General features: G+C 47.2%; 1 protein-coding gene across 2 annotated transcripts in view; it reads right to left on the bottom strand.

Moving 5' to 3' along the window:
* Positions 1–16384, bottom strand: part of USP47 (ubiquitin specific peptidase 47) — a 48311-nt gene that overhangs the window by 1638 nt on the left and 30289 nt on the right. The window contains exons 10-27 of one of the 2 annotated variants that reach the window (XM_083164113.1): positions 16004–16156; positions 15394–15555; positions 14792–14920; positions 13281–13357; positions 12829–12884; positions 11833–11945; positions 11654–11758; positions 10963–11170; positions 9724–9839; positions 9328–9447; positions 7866–8634; positions 4807–4982; positions 4604–4684; positions 4158–4273; positions 2395–2513; positions 2086–2216; positions 1944–1991; positions 729–859 (exon numbers count right to left, since the gene is read on the bottom strand). In XM_083164113.1, the coding sequence (XP_083020239.1) occupies positions 729–859; positions 1944–1991; positions 2086–2216; positions 2395–2513; positions 4158–4273; positions 4604–4684; positions 4807–4982; positions 7866–8634; positions 9328–9447; positions 9724–9839; positions 10963–11170; positions 11654–11758; positions 11833–11945; positions 12829–12884; positions 13281–13357; positions 14792–14920; positions 15394–15555; positions 16004–16156 (2810 nt within the window). Of the gene's footprint in view, positions 1–728; positions 860–1943; positions 1992–2085; positions 2217–2394; positions 2514–4157; positions 4274–4603; positions 4685–4806; positions 4983–7865; positions 8635–9327; positions 9448–9723; positions 9840–10962; positions 11171–11653; positions 11759–11832; positions 11946–12828; positions 12885–13280; positions 13358–14791; positions 14921–15393; positions 15559–16003; positions 16157–16384 lie in introns of both variants that reach the window. The other variant, XM_083164112.1, reaches the window with a different exon arrangement.

Genomic DNA, 16384 nt, shown 5'->3' on the forward strand with positions numbered 1-16384 from the left:
ATTGCAACCACATTGTTAACGCCACCCCCACTATTAATGCTAACCCGAAGAGTGGCGAGCGCAGCGAGCCCGCATGGGGCGGCGGTACGTGTCCTCCGACCTTTTCATACACCCACTATCCACGTCGGCGTGGAGTTGGCTTTAGATAGTGTGGCGAGCGCAGCGAGCCCCACGAGGGGACACGGATTACATGTTAAGTAATCCGCTGCACACCACGCTTCGGGTTCGCTGCGCTCGCCACACTATCTAAGATCAACTCCACGCCGGCGTGGATAGTGGGGGTATGAAAAGGTCGGCGGACGTGTACCGCTGCGCTCGCCACGCTTCGGGTTAGCGTTGATAGTGGGGGTGGCGTTAACAATGGGGGTGCATTTAACATAGTAATCACCCATCAGGGTGCCTGTACAATTAAAAAAAATCGGGTCCAAATCGGATCTCATGTGACACGACCAATATGATGGCGTATGATGGAAATCTTTGGCTGCTGTGATAATACACAAGTACCGACCATAATGAGTGTTCTGCCTTTGGCTGGCCAGCGGTGGTGGAACCGGTAGTCCTTTATTAGAACACACAGCAGATGTCCTGCTTAAGCCTATCTCAGGGATTTGCTGACAATCGTGGCCCTTGCTAGGCGGACGTTCACACACAGGAGGAACAACAGGTATATACAGCCACCATCAGTTGCCCAGGGCTCTAAAATATCACTTAGGAGCACTCTCCCGTACCTGTAAAATATCACAGCGCCGTCATCAGAGATGTACAGAGGCCAGCCATTCAGTGTCGATACTTTGGGGTTCCAGTCTAAATCTTGATGGATCTCCAGTACAGAGATGTCACAGGGAAATGCCCCTCGTCCCTGCAGAATAGGGTACAAGACAGTAAAAAACATGAGGGCTGCAGGAGGGACAGTCCTCTATGAATGCAGGGATATAAGGCGAGCATGGGACGACTTGCCACCCCTAACAGAAAGATCTTATATGGCTTTCGTAAATAGAAACAAACTATCCTGGGAGCATGGGCCACACATAGCAGAATAATCCTCTGACTAAGCCCCCCTCCCCCCATCTGCGATACCATCTGTCCGCAAAGCCAGTGCGGACTAAAGGCGTATTCAAATACGCAGCCTTGCGAGTCCACCAGACGCCACCCTGTGAATGCCGGAACGCACGCCCCCTCGCACACCACATTCGTATACACTGGCTGGGAATGGATGTTTAACATAAACATCCATTCGCAGGCTGTGCGGGGACACCCACATCATTTGATGGTCGCTGACCATCAAATGATGTGGAACGCTTACGCACATCCGGTGATGTCAGCTGCCAGTTCCCGTCACAGGGCGATTTACATGGGAACGCCCAGCCTTTTCCTGGCTGACAGTCTGTTTGCTGTGGCGGAAAAACACCTGGCGTATGCACAAAAATGCGGCTACGCATACACCAAACATTGAGCTTGTAGAATATTCCAAGGTCACAGTGAGGATCTAGGCACCACTATCAGCAGAGGTAATCAGGGAGGATGACCAGCACAAGCCAAAGAGCAGGTCAGTTGAGATGTGATCACACACACGTTCTGGTATCTCCTATCTCTACTGACAGGATCTGTACAGGAGGATAATGTTCCTATAATGCAGTGGTTCTCAAACTGTTCCCCATAGCTCACAGATCATTCGGCAGTACTGCTGTGTATTCCCAACGGTCACATTTTAAAAGTACACAGGTGAGATGGAGAACAGGAACTGTGTGGGGTCCTGAGGGCATAGTCAGAACCGGTACTCTCTCTCGTATCCAGAGAAACCACCGGCTGAGGACCGATTAGTTCAGCATTCTAACAACTCACAATCTAGTACAATATTCACTTGCAACCGCCAAATGATTCCTATATATTAACTGCTGGTGACCTGGAGTCTGGGCTATAAGTAGGGTTAGAAGTGGACTTACTTTTGCAAATTCTAGATTTTCCATCGGAATTCCACTGATTTCACAGATCTGGGAAAAAAATATAAAAAATCATGTAGCTTTTAGAATGGGAGTCTATCCCCACAACCTCCAGATCATTGGGTCGCCATGCTCAGACAATCACCTTCTCCCGCAGCTCATCCACACTGTTAGTCTCCAGCACGATCTCCTGGAAGGGATCCAGCGTCAGCTGAGACGGCCGCCATCTCTTGGTGAGCAGGGAGAGCTGGGACATAGACTTCATCTTCTCACTGTCTGTGAGGAAAAGTGCAGGCAGGGTTAGAGCAAAGCCCTAACATACAGCAATCATATATACTACCCTATGGTATAAATGCCACCAGTGTGTATTCTGCAGACATGAAACAGAGGGCGACAGCAACAACTGGGGTCCAGATCGTAGGATCCACCACAGAGAACGGGGCTGAGAGCTCACCTTCTAGCACTTCCAGGAACACTTCCCAGTTGCTTGAAATACTAATCTCATTCTCATAAACATGGTAGTCTAGGAACACTGTACCGGGGTTCTTCCAGGTCTTTTTGCGTAATCTGAACCTGCAGGGACAGTGAGGATGTTATACATTCTGCAGACACAATACAGCCGCACATAGGGAGTACAGAGGCGCCTGTGGCTGGGCAGTGATAGCGCCAACACACCACTGCACAGTGCTATTCTGTCCTTACATGGCAGGGACAGTTATACATTACAGCTGGGAATAATGCACAAGGAATAAATCTGAGGCTATAAGTAATCGCACACTAGGAATTAATAAGTCGGAGGCTATAGGTAATCACACACTAGGAATGCATAAGTCGGAGGCTATAGGTAATCACTCACTAGGAATGCATAAGTCGGAGGCTATAGGTAATCACTCACTAGGAATGCATAAGTCGGAGGCTATAGGTAATCACTCACTAGGAATGCATAAGTCGGAGGCTATAGGTAATCACTCACTAGGAATGCATAAGTCGGAGGCTATAGGTAATCACTCACTAGGAATGCATAAGTCGGAGGCTATAGGTAATCACTCACTAGGAATGCATAAGTCGGAGGCTATAGGTAATCACACACTAGGAATGCATAAGTCGGAGGCTATAGGTAATCACACACTAGGAGTTAATAAGTCGGAGGCTATAGGTAATCACACACTAGGAGTTAATCAGTCGGAGGCTATAGGTAATCACACACTAGGAGTTAATAAGTCGGAGGCTATAGGTAGTCACACACTAGGAGTTAATAAGTCGGAGGCTATAGGTAATCACACACTAGGAGTTAATAAGTCGGAGGCTATAGGTAATCACACACTAGGAATGCATAAGTCTGAGGCTATAGGTAATCACACACTAGGAATGCATAAGTCGGAGGCTATTGGTAATCACACACTAGGAATGCATAAGTCGGAGGCTATAGGTAATCACACACTAGGAGTTAATAAGTCGGAGGCTATAAGTAATCACACACTAGGAGTTAATAAGTCAGAGGCTATAGGTAATCACACACTAGGAATGCATAAGTCGGAGGCTATAGGTAATCACACACTAGGAATGCATACGTTGGAGGCTATAGGTAATCACACACTAGGAGTTAATAAGTCGGAGGCTATAAGTAATCACACACTAGGAGTTAATAAGTCAGAGGCTATAGGTAATCACACACTAGGAATGCATAAGTCGGAGGCTATAGGTAATCACACACTAGGAATGCATACGTTGGAGGCTATAGGTAATCACACACTAGGAGTTAATAAGTCGGAGGCTATATGTAATCACACACACACACTAGGAATTAATAAGGTCGGAGGCTATAGGTAATCACTCACTAGGAATTAATAAGGTCGGAGGCTATAGGTAATCACACACTAAGAATTAATAAGTCGGAGGCTATAGGTAATCACGCACTAAAGTCGGAGGTTACCATTAATCACATACAAGGGACTGAAACTGGAGGCTACGGGTAATCAGACTGAGGATTTTGCCTTATCATTGTATTTTTATATATTTGAAGGCTGCGGGATTAGAACATCGGTCACATGACTTGGGAGGGGAATGCGATGTGGTTATTTGCCTATAAATGAATGATTTGTAACTAGACAGCTGACAGTTATTCATGCAAGGCAAACGGCTCACTAGTAAGCGCACTCTGTGTGGTACGGTAACACTGGTGCTGCACATCTGTGAGCAGGGAGAGATGCCGGCTACCTGTCTATGGAGAGCTCCAGCACGCACTGCTCCCTGAGTTGAGGAATCAGCTCTTCCTTAGACTGCCGCACGCTCATCCCTTTAGCGAACACAGCGTCCAGCAGGAACTTGCATGGCTGGAAAGTAAAACACATACATTAGGTCAGTGTGTACCTGTGTCACAGATCAGTAACGGCTAATGCAGGTGTTTGACCTCGGACTGGAGTCGGCGGTCGGACCCAGTTGCACGTCCAACCTCAGACTTGGACTGCCTCCCGGCAGGGGGGAATGGGATCGCATGCGATCCGGTGGGCGGCTCAAGAAGAGAAGTCATAGTGTATATGGGGGGGGGGGGGGGGGGGGGGGGGGGGGGCGCCTTAAATGGGGTACAGAGAGTAGGGGCAGTCCACAATGAATAGCAATGCGTTCTAAACCAGCATTCTGCAATTAGCCGTCACAAATCATACCTCGGGTTCATTTAATAGGAGCTGGAAAACTTTCACGCGGTACTCCCCTTTCTTCAGCGCTCGACCCAGCCGAATGGTGATCTAAAAGCAAGCAACGATATAGGTATTGTATTACCCAAACACACTGTGTGTATAGCACCCCATGCAGGCCAGTCACTATAACACACAGGGAAGGCCGACACTGCTGGCTGAACGACTAATACCTTGTTATCATCAGAAAAGGAAGAGAGCGTTTCGTTCAGACGGACACTTTCAAACTCCTGATTGCTGGCATAGACCCTGAAGACTTTAAACTGGGAGGACAGGACCCCCACAAAAGGCTCAAGCTGCTGTTTGAAAGCAGCGAGTGTGATTCTTTTATCTACATTCACCAGTAAACCTGCAGGGACAGAAGAGAGGAAGACATGTGTACAAGTGTCTGTATAGAACAGCTGGCACCTCCTCTGGTCATGTAACAGTTCAGACAAACAAAAGCACTGACTGAACTGCAGACATAGAGACTGATTAAGGTTCTGCGGATTGAGACTAAATCAGTGCAGGTAATAGAATGAACCCTGTAGCAATTCAGTAGATGCCCTGCGATGCTCACTCCTGCTCTAAGGGCAGTATTCAACGAGAACAATTCTCCGTGTTTTATGGAGAGTTTGTGCTTTTCTCGCGTTGGACGGAGACTTTTGCTCTCAAAAAGCAAACAACCCTATTCAATGGGCAGTATTCAATGAGGCTGATTCGCCATGTTTTATGGCGATTGTGCTATTTTCGTGCTGTAAGGAGATTTTTTTGACAAAATTGGTGAATCACCCTATTCAATGACCAGATGGCGAATACATTTCAAGGTTTTTATCGCCAATATTCACCGAGTAGCAATCGCTATCTTTTTATGGTGAAGTGGAATGTGAACTTTTAAAATAAAGTGTTTTGTTTTTTACATTTGGTGTAAAAGAATAAAATTCCTGATTTTTTTTTTGAGGGGAATGCTATTTTTATTCATGTGCTGTAAGCACATGAATATATATTTAAAATTTTTTTTTTTTTTTTTTTTACACAGAGCAGCCAGCAGGGGGCCGGGAGCCGAGCCGCTCATTAGATATTCATATATTCACTGCACCCGATCATTACATATGCACAATCGGGTGTAGTGAATACCCGGTCCCCTGTTGGCTATCCTGGGGGGCAGCCTGTGCTGCCTGGCTCCCGGGGAGCCCACCTCCCCCCACAAACGTTCTGGGGCAGGCAGGGAGACTTCCATCTCCCTGCCTGCCGCCGTCCTCAGGCTCCCTGCGGCATCGCTAAGTTAAGAGTTAAAATTCGCCGGTCAGGGGCAGTGAGCCCCTGACATGTTGAATACTGGAGCCGGCGAGGCTCTGGAACACAGCGGGCAGTGGCGAATGTGCAGTGAATCCTAAACAGGATTCGCTGCACATAGTCAAAATTCTCATTGAATACCGCCCAATGTGCACTTCTCGCCGTCTTTCTGAGTGATTTTCGCCGTGTCTCTCCGTGTAGCAATTCTCCACCTTTTCATGGAGAAGTGGAATGTGAACTTTTTAAATAAAAGTTTTTTTGTTTTAATTGGTGTAAAAAAAATCAGGAATTTTATTCTGAGAAGGGGCATGCTATTTTTATTCATATGCTTATAGCACATGAATATAGATTTAATTTAAAAAATATATATATTTTTTCTTTCTTTTACACAGAGCAGCCAGCAGGGGGCCAGGGGCCAGGAGCCGAGCCGCTCATTAGATATTCATATATTCATTGCACCCGTTCATTACATATGCACGATCGGGAGCAGTGAATATACATACGTTCTTGGGCAGGCAGGGAGACTGCAATCTCCCTGCCTGCCACCGTCCCACGGCTCCCTGCCGTGGACGCTCGTCCGCTGCAGGGGTTAAGATTCGCCGCGAGGGGCTACTCGCCCCTCCAACATTGAATACAGAGAGAGCGAGTGGCAGCCAGCCCTCCGGAACACAGCGAGTGTGCAGCGAATCCTAAACAGGATTCGCTGCACACGGCGAGATTTCTTATTGAATACTGCCCTAAGTCTGCAATGACCTGCATGATGCCAAATCCAAGGGCCATTACAGACCACTCTCCTACAAATCCTTCACTGCCTTGTTGTGTGCGATACTGCCCTCTCCTGGATATCCTCCTAACTTTCTGAGCATTCAATTCTGTCTGCTATCGTGACGCCACATCACCCCAACTTCCACTAACAGTAGGTGCCCCCCAAGGTTCTATTCCTGGGGGGCAACTCTCCTATTCTCCCTTTAGGTGAGCTCATCAGCTCTTCTGACCTCTAATATCATCTGTCTGCTTATGATCTACCTTTCCTCTCCCCCTCCCTTCAACTGTCTCTGCGATCTCTTCCTGGATGTTCCAGGACTTCCTTGAAACTTGACATGTCTGACAGTTGATTATCTTCCCCAGCCTCCCGCATTACCTCACCTCCCACAAGATCTACTGATGGAACAACTATCTCCTCTAGCCCCAAAGTGTGCTGCCTTGGCCTTCTCCTCAATTCCTCCCTCTCCTTCAAACACACATTCACCACCTCTCAGTCCTGCCGTCTCCATCTCAGCAATATTTCCAGGATCAGACCCTCATACACTCACTGGACAACTCCACCTATCTGGCCTCTCCCATAAGCTCCTCACTGGCTTCCCTTCCTTTTTTCCAAATTCAATTTAGCTACTAACAAAGCACTCAAACACTGCTCTCCCATTTAAATCTCGGAACTCATCTCCCACCCATCCTCTTTGCTCCACAAAAACACGCCGCCTCTCCGGCTAACTGATTACCTCCTCCCACCTCCAAGACTTTGCTCCCTATCTCTGGAATTCTCTCCTTCTCATTAGACTCTACACCTCTCTAGAAAATGTCAAAGTACCCAATTCTTCATCAAACACAGCCATGCTCACTTCCACCCCACTTCACCTCTGTCTGCCTCTCTCCTTTAAAAATAAAACAGTCACGAGCAGGGCCCTCACCCCTTATGCCCTTTATTTCTCCTACTCCCTACAATGTCACCCAGGTCTCACTTTCCAGCGCACAGATGCTTATTATAGGGTCGGATCCCCTGATGCAGCAATGTGTATATACCAAGTGCTTGTCAGACATGGTCTTCTACAGTAAGTCACTGTTTTCTTGTTTTGATCAATCAGTTATAATAAACCATAATAATATTTCCTTTTGTGGTCAAATGTAAAGGTTTGCACAAAATGTAAATATTCAGCTACATTCATCCATACATACTTACTTTTCTGCACATCCCCAGATCCTTCCTCCCCATGCAGTTCTGCCTTAAAATACATGTACTGCACTTCCCCCCGGCTCTTCCCACTCTCGTCATACTCGCTGTCTGTCCCAGAATCCTCCTCGGCTGTATCCCAAGTTTCTTTCTTCCCCTCGTTGGCTTTGGATCTGCGGCTGCTGGTGATGCTATGGGAATCAAGTCCATTGGCCAGAGGGATTGGAGCATTGTCCGCATTGCAAAGTGTGTCACTGCTATGGCTTGAGCTAAGAATGTCGCTGTCTACAGAGCTAGTGCTCCGGTCATTATTAACGTCCGAGTCCGATCGCTCCTCCGACTGGAAGTTGTTTTCCGGGTCAGCTGGGATAATTCGGTTCTCGAGCTCTCTGTTGTCAGCTGATCCCGAGGAATCGGCATCGACCAGGGGAGAGTCAATGTTTTCAAAGTCGCTGCCCTCCGTACTTTTACTGCTGTCGCCGTTCCCGCTTTCCTCCTGCTGTTGGAGGGACAAGGACTTCAGCTTCTCGGTGCTTTCTTCCAAAATAGCGTCCACAGATTTACTGCCACCTTCCATCCGCTCACACACCTCGCCCGGGCGGTGCGAGTTCCCGCACAGCTTTGGGCAGGCAGAGCGACGCGTCTGGGATCCTGGCGCGTGTTCGGGAAGGGTGACGTACAGTCTGATGGTGTTGGCGTGACGGTCTAGGAGCTTCCACAGCTGAGAGTCTGCGAAGGGCAGCTGGTGATCGGTGGAGTCTGAGCTTTCTACAAACACCTGTGTGACAGACATTACACATCAAATGACTATCATCATGCAGGCTTATGGCCCAGAGAGGGTTCTCTTATAATGCAGTGTAGGGATCTTCAGTATCAGACAGATCTTGAAGTAGCCTGGAGGCTTCCCATATCTCTGCCTATATATGTAACTAAGATCACTGAATTACCTACTAAACATGTGGTTTTTATTTAATTGTACTTTGCACAGTGTACACCAGGGGTGGTCAAACCTGTCCTCAGCATCTACCAACATGTCATGCGTGTCAGGCCACCTGTGGATCTATAGTAGGAATGAATGCAGCATGTTTGAAAATGTGACAGTTAGTAATGACTACAGCTGTGCACCAGCTAGGTGGTCTAGGAAATGTGAAAGTTGGTAATGACTACAGCTGTGCACCAGCTAGGTGATCTGGTGAATGTGACAGTTAGTAATGACTACACTGGTGCACCAGCTAGGTGATCTGGTGAATGTGACAGTTAGTAATGACTACACTGGTGCACCAGCTAGGGGATTTGGGAAACGTGAATCATTGGCAAATTTCGAGGACCGGTTTGGCCACCCCTGGGGGTAGAAAACGTAAAGCCAGAATTGCATGCTAAGGCACGGTGTTGGAGCGTTCTAGGAGGTAGAAGAAAAGAAGCATCAGGAATACACCTCCATATGAAGTGATGACAGATAGGAGAGTCTCACCTTATTGCTTCTAAAGAACCCCTCAGCTTTTAGGGTTTTATTGGGCACGCCGAGAAGACGAAGATCATTATAACAGCGTTCCAGGACGACACGCATGGGTTCCATTGGCAAATCTATGCTCTGTAACCCCAAACAACATGGTTAGAGAAAGCCAAGACTTACAGCAAACCATAGTGACCAGTGCAATTCTATCTTCATACACACACACACACACACACACACACACACACACACAGGATGGGTCGGTAGGTCTATAAGTATATTATACAGTATAGGTTCTGTCACAGAAAACACAGATGATATTCTTGCACGGTCATGTGTTATGGCTGATGGTACTGCAGCGTATCCCTAATTACATCTGCACTTATAACCCCCCAACACACACTTCCTCGCAACCTTAGAGATGAGCTGCCGGAACTCCTGGATAGTCTGACTGAGATAGGCACGGACGCTGACCGGAGGAGCCACAGTGTCTGTCTTCAGATCCACCACATAGACTTTGACCATCACTTCTGAGAACACAGAACAGAATACAGATATCAGTTTGTTATATAGCGCAGAATATTTTGTTGCGCTTTACAACTTTAAACAGTGACACAAACTGGGTATTTACAGAAAGAAAAAACAAGGTAGGAGGGCCCTGCTCGCAAGCTTACAATCTTGCTTGACCAGTAATACCCACTTTACATGTTGCGCATGTGACCGGCAGTACTGGAGCTAGAATCTGGTCTAGGTAGCCAGGGACCGCAATGGGACATTATCATTACAATGGAACAGATGTTATATACACATATGTATAAATTGGCATTTAGAAAAACCAGACTGTAAATGGGATAAACCTCAAACGATGGTAATCTGCAGTACAACAGCACCACCCAGTGGATACAGCACATGATGTATTAATACAGGACTAATAGCTCACATTGTTACTGAGAAAAAGAGTATTTGACAGTGGATAAGAACCACATAGCCCACCCAGTTCACCCTTTAGGGTTAGGATAATAGTGTTTCACAGTTATATAGGGGTTTAGGTATGTACAGTAATGACCGTTAAATGAATATGAACGAATTATGGGCCAGTCCACATTTGTGATTCCAGGGCAAGGTGAAGCCCTGTACACACGCTTAGATTTGATGTTAGATTCGATATTCTATTAGATCTGGCATTAGATCATCCCATTCGATTAGGCATTAGATCTGTACTTTTGCATTCGATTCAATATCGATTTCACAATGTAGGCACAATGTACTCATTCGATTTACTGGATCGAATTCGAGATTTCCTTGGCTGCAAAGTAGATTTTTCTATTCGATTGAGAAAATGGGAGCGCGCATCGAATCGAACGCAGATCGAAAGTGTCCTAAAAACCATTCGATGTGGATTCGATTTTGCTTCTATAAAAGCAAAATCGAATCGAAAACAGGGAAAAATCTAAGCGTGTGTACAGGGCTTAATACTAACTCCTTCCTACTGATGGTGCATGTACCAGAACCCACTGTGAAACTACATATCCTGGAGGCAGACATGGGAACAGGGAGGCTGGCTTCTAGAGCAGACACTCCACCCTGCGGCTGTCACGTATTCAATGTGGGGGACGGATAGCAGTACCTTCCATGTGAGCATCGGAGACTTACCGCCAGGCTTATAGGACTGGAACACTTGCTCAGGACGTTTCGTTTCCAACAGCAGATCGAACATGTAGGAGGACTTGACCCCACCGAGCAGGAGACCCATTGGCCGGTCTTCCTCATCCTCGTAAGAGCGTTCCAAGTAGTCGTGAACCTCGTCGTATTTCACTAACCGGCAGCAATCCAGCGGGACCACACCTTCCAAATCCATGATCTGATAAATCAGCAGACAAGAGATCAGCATTGTACAACATGGGAAGCTTACATACATGTGATACATGTAGCGCCCCCTGACCCTCGTATCACCTATACATAGAACGTGTGCGAGAACATGCAAGTCAGACAACTACATTTTTCCATCTAATGTAATGTTAATGGATGCAGGTGAGACTAAAGCTGCCCATACACCTACAGATTTATCTACAGATCTGGCTGGCTGGAACAAAAATATATAATATGAGAGCAGATTACCGTTTGCTCGGAAATGCTGGAAAACTGACAAACTGTCATTCAGATATGACCAGGTGTATGTTCCAACCAGCCAGATCTGAAGAGAAATCTGTAAATGTATGGGCACCTTAAGACACGCACACATACTGGCATGCGCGTCTCTGAAAATTAGTTGCACCAGGGCCCAATTAGAGCCATAGGAATTACTGTCATAACAAGAACAGCCTGTCTGGGCAATGCAAAGTACCTTGTATGCAATCTCCAAAGCCTCTTTCATGGTCTTATCCTTATGAACCTCCAGCTTGTTCTCCATCAGGATTTGTTTGCCAGGATGCATGCAGTAAAGCTTTAGCTGGAAGAAAACAGCATTCAGTATCTGGCCAACTACGCCCATAATACAGAACTCCGCCCAGGACAAGTACTAACTTTACACGTGTTGCGCTCAATCTCTCGCTGCCGCCTCTCCTCCTCCTCTTGCTCCTTCTCTCTCTGCACCAGGTGTTTGATGTGATCTGGGAACTCGCTCGCTTCCAGAAACTCTACAAGTAAGGAAGGAAGGAAGCTGGGAAACAGAAACCAAGCAACAGAAACGCACAAGGGCGGAGCAACGGATGGCAAATTATGACCCGATTTCGCAATACTAGTAGAATTGGGTTCCAATAAATTCTGTAAAATTGGCATTACATGCTGTCGCCAGCAATGTACTGCCAGGCTGTACCCGACATCTGAGTCGTACCCTCATAGGAACCAGAACGTAGAACTGTGCACTAGACTTGTAATGAGATCTATGTTACATCACAGATACGCACGGATACTATTCACTGTACACTATGGATGATTGCCCACGAAGGACACCAATGGGAGGATCTAAGCCAAAGGGCATAGAAAAGGGTCGTGGCAGAGACTACAGGTTGGCTCTTATACTATGGAATATAAAAAGACCAGTTGCTGGGAGGTTGGAGACTCGGGTGAAAAAACAGGCGCCATTACTATCTGCATAACCTCTTTTACGCTTTTCATACAAAACGAAGGGAAGTTGCAAGCGCAGTTACAAAGGTCACAGATGCCAACAAAAATATAATAGTACATACAGCTACAGTACTTCTCAGGTTAATCCATTACCCCCAGCCTTGCCACACCCCTCTTCTCAGAGTAAGCCCTCCCTCAACCTTGCCACACCCCTCTTCTCAGAGTAAGCCCTCCCTCAACCTTGTCACACCCCCTTCTCTCCAGGTGAGCCACTATCCTCAGTCTTGCCCCTCTAATTCAGGGTAAGTACCCCACCGCTCCATCCTCAGCAGCTGGAACAGCTTTCTGTACAACAAGTTCCAGCATGCCTTACCTCTGTGGACACTAGAGGTAACACAGCCTGATTAGCGACATACAGCAGAGAAACTCTCCTCATGTCAGTAAATCACTTACTTGCATTTCTGGCCGGGTTCTTCAGGCGGTACATGAGCATATAAGCGTTGGTGGAGCTGGAGGAATATAAACATTCAGTGAGCCATCTGCCTGCTTGGCATGGTTACAGTGTACCAGTCATCCTTGTATAATAGGGGCAGACAGATGGGCTTTTATCCAACAGCAAGAATAAAGCCCATCACTCACAAGGAACTAATGACATCACTTTGCATTTCCTATCCGTGATGTCACTGGCCCCATGGTTTTGAATACTGGTCCAGGCCTTGCGATGGCTGCCTACAGCGGAAGGCTACTACGGATCACATTACACAAATTCTGCCCTTTTATAGAAGCTAGATAGTCATTATACATCTATAGTTACACATGAAGGTTCAACCAACCATTTACTATGGTATAATAACCACCCAGTATATAGACATAACATATATCCTCCACTGTAATCGCCTACACACCTGGCAAAGGCACTGGAGTAGTAACCTCTATTTCCTGTGGCTCCTCCATGAGTTTTCTTAATATCCTCTGGGGTTATCTGTATAAAACAACATTTCACATTACTACAGAATTGGTCTGCTGCGCCTAGCACTATATAACCCTCAGCTTGTGGCCTTGCACTGCCTCCATTCATCTCCTGACATACTCTGTGCTGCTGGGGGGGCGCAGCTCCTCCCACTATATAACCCTCAGTCTGGCTTCCTGCTGCCTCATGTCACTGAGCCGTTCACATGCAGCCCTGTCCTCACTGACACATCACTCATCTCCTGATATACTCTGTGCTGCTGGGGAGCCTGCTCCTCGCACTATATAACTCTTAGGGGTCAATCCTGCAAAGGGTGCGAGTTAGGGTTCATTCGGGTTCCGTTTTCAGCGTTAAAACGGCACCTGAAGAGGAGCTCGCACCCTCCGGTGTTAATAGGATCGGCTCCTCAGTCTGTGGCTTCCTGCAGCCTCCATTCCTCTCCTCATATCATGCCTCTGCCCGTCACATGCAGCTCTGTCCTCACTGACACATCGCTAATCTCCTGATATAATCTGTGCTGCTGGAGACCCTGCTACTTCTCAAAACAAGTCCCCCTTTAGAAGGATGTGACATGCTAGGCATGAGAGGAGCTAGGACCTTATTCAGGGCGGAGGGAGTTGCTGGGTTGGTCCATTAGTATATGGGAACGCTATGCATTCTCATGCTAATTAGGCCGTGACGGACATGCGGGGGGCGGGCTCAGAGCAACCTTACATATGTGTGCACCTTCCACATCTTTTGATGGTCGGCGACCATCGAAAGATGCGGGTGTTCTCCTGCAGGCTGCAAATGGATGTTTATGTAAAACATCCATTAGCAGCCAGTGCTAACGTGCGCACCTCGTGAGGCGAGATCTGGTTCACTCGTAGGGATGCAAATTCTCAAAGTCTGTTGATGTGAAATCAGAATTTAATAGGGAAACTGGCCTGTAATTCTTACCCACTGCGGGAATTCTGATCAATTGGGCCTCATAGGAGAATTAGAGATTGCTGGCAAGCGGTAAAGCACAGGTCTTCAACCTGTGGCCATCCAAATGTTATGGAACTACTTGTCCCAACATGCCGTGACAGTTTTGTCCCAGCATGCTCTTAAAGGAAAAAAATGTGGGAATGCATGCTGGGACATGTAGTTTCACAACATCTGGAGGGCCACAGGTTGAAGAGCCATGCGGTACAGAGATTTGGGAGGGTGAAATGGTCTCCTCCATTGGGGCACTGTATATGAACTTTGATCTGTCAGGTAGAGTTCCCCGTATTTATCAATTCCAGGATGGTTATGTTACTGCCAAATATTAGTTACTTTCAGCAGTCATGTTTGGCTGTTGGACTATATCCCCTAAAGTGCCCATATAGCACCCCTCAAAGTGCCCGCGTACCCCCACAGCCTGCAGACACTCATGCCAACTGCATAACGATCTGTGCGTGCGACACATCTGCTCTCACTCACCCGGCTGACGTGCTGGTCATTGAAACTATACCACTGGTCATCGGCAAAGGACTTGATACAGGCATAGTAATGTCCCCCCGCCGCACTGCCTGAATGGACCATCACGGAAAACAGTTCATACAAAGAATTCTATGAAAAGGGAAATTCATGTGAGTTTCAGTACCAGGAAATTTCATGCGCGTTTCAGTAAGTCTACAATACTATTGATGTACATGTCAGACAAAATGATGTACTGTACACGTCATACAAAGCATAGCTGGACTGGCAGTCCGCTCCTCTGGTACATTAATAACCCAAGTTTAGGGGCATAACAGAAGTTATAACACACCCGGCAACCTTACTTTAGCAGTTACCCATAAATCCTGTGCACCCGCCGTCTCAGCAAGGCCCAGCACCAACACAATGCCAGTAGGAAAGCTCTGGAACCAGCTGATTGGTAGCATACAGGGCATAAGGGGCAACAGCCGGTAATATGCTCTAGTACTCCATTCAAAGCAAAATACAGGGTGGGAAAATTGGGCGAATGACGGATCACGGACTGCACCATCCATCTCTTATAGCAATCACCATCGCCTCTGATCCCACCACTCACAAACATTTACCTTTTCCGACAGCTTATTCAGCTTCTCAACGCTGCTGTTGCTCTCCAGACAAATGCCTTCGTCCAGGACATCATCCGTGCAGAAGTCATTGCTCATCTGGTCGCTGTGACAGCTGCCTTCGTTCTCCGCCCCGCTGTCCGTGCAGCTCTCTGTCTGAGGGGACTTCTTCCAGACATAGAACAAGGCAAGGGCAATAGTAAATGGGAGTGACCACTGTTCCTGACCAACACATTTGCCATATTCAAGGGCTGAAAAATTCTACATAACATTTCTACTTTATGGCAATCCAGTTACTATTCAATGTATCATGGTACAGAACAAATATTTCCCCTCGTGACCAATCAGGTCCTAGCTATCATTGGTCTATTGCAGTGTAGAAAACGAGACCCAAATCTTCCATAGGCAACAGCATCAAGCTTTAGAAACTGTACCCCCATTTGTCTGTCCTGCATGCAGGTATACCAACAGGCTTACAAGTCTTCTGCTGGCCCAAGTGTCCTGTAATCCCAGGAGAGTTCCTTACACTGAACGGACTGGACCCCAAGCACACAAGCATTGGAGATCCTATCTGTGACACTACTGGACTCAGATCCTGGTAACACGCCCTTACCTCATCTTCAACGTCAATGAACGGGCTCATGTCCAGCTCGTCCGGGAAGGTCATTCGATCGTTCAGCTTGATTCGGTGCATGCTGGTGTAATCAAAGTCAAATCTCTTCAGCTGCAGGGTCAGGAGGTAAGGGAAGTGCAGAAACCGTAGGCCCTATAGCGAGACGAGAGGATGACTTGCACTCACCATTACATTTGCTTCCCTCACTACATCTGGGTGTCACGGCCAACCTTGGGGTGTAGAGCGTGCCTTCAGGAGAAGTAAATAAACTAGCCCCCCAACAGAACACCAGAGCAGATATGGTAATTGGAAATCAATGGCAAACTGACCGACACGTGGGTCCCCGGTCAACTCCCCCACCCCCAACAATCGCTTCTAATC

Source organism: Crinia signifera, chromosome 11, assembly GCF_055691185.1.
Source record: "Crinia signifera chromosome 11, ASM5569118v1, whole genome shotgun sequence".
Classification (NCBI taxonomy): domain Eukaryota; kingdom Metazoa; phylum Chordata; class Amphibia; order Anura; family Myobatrachidae; genus Crinia; species Crinia signifera.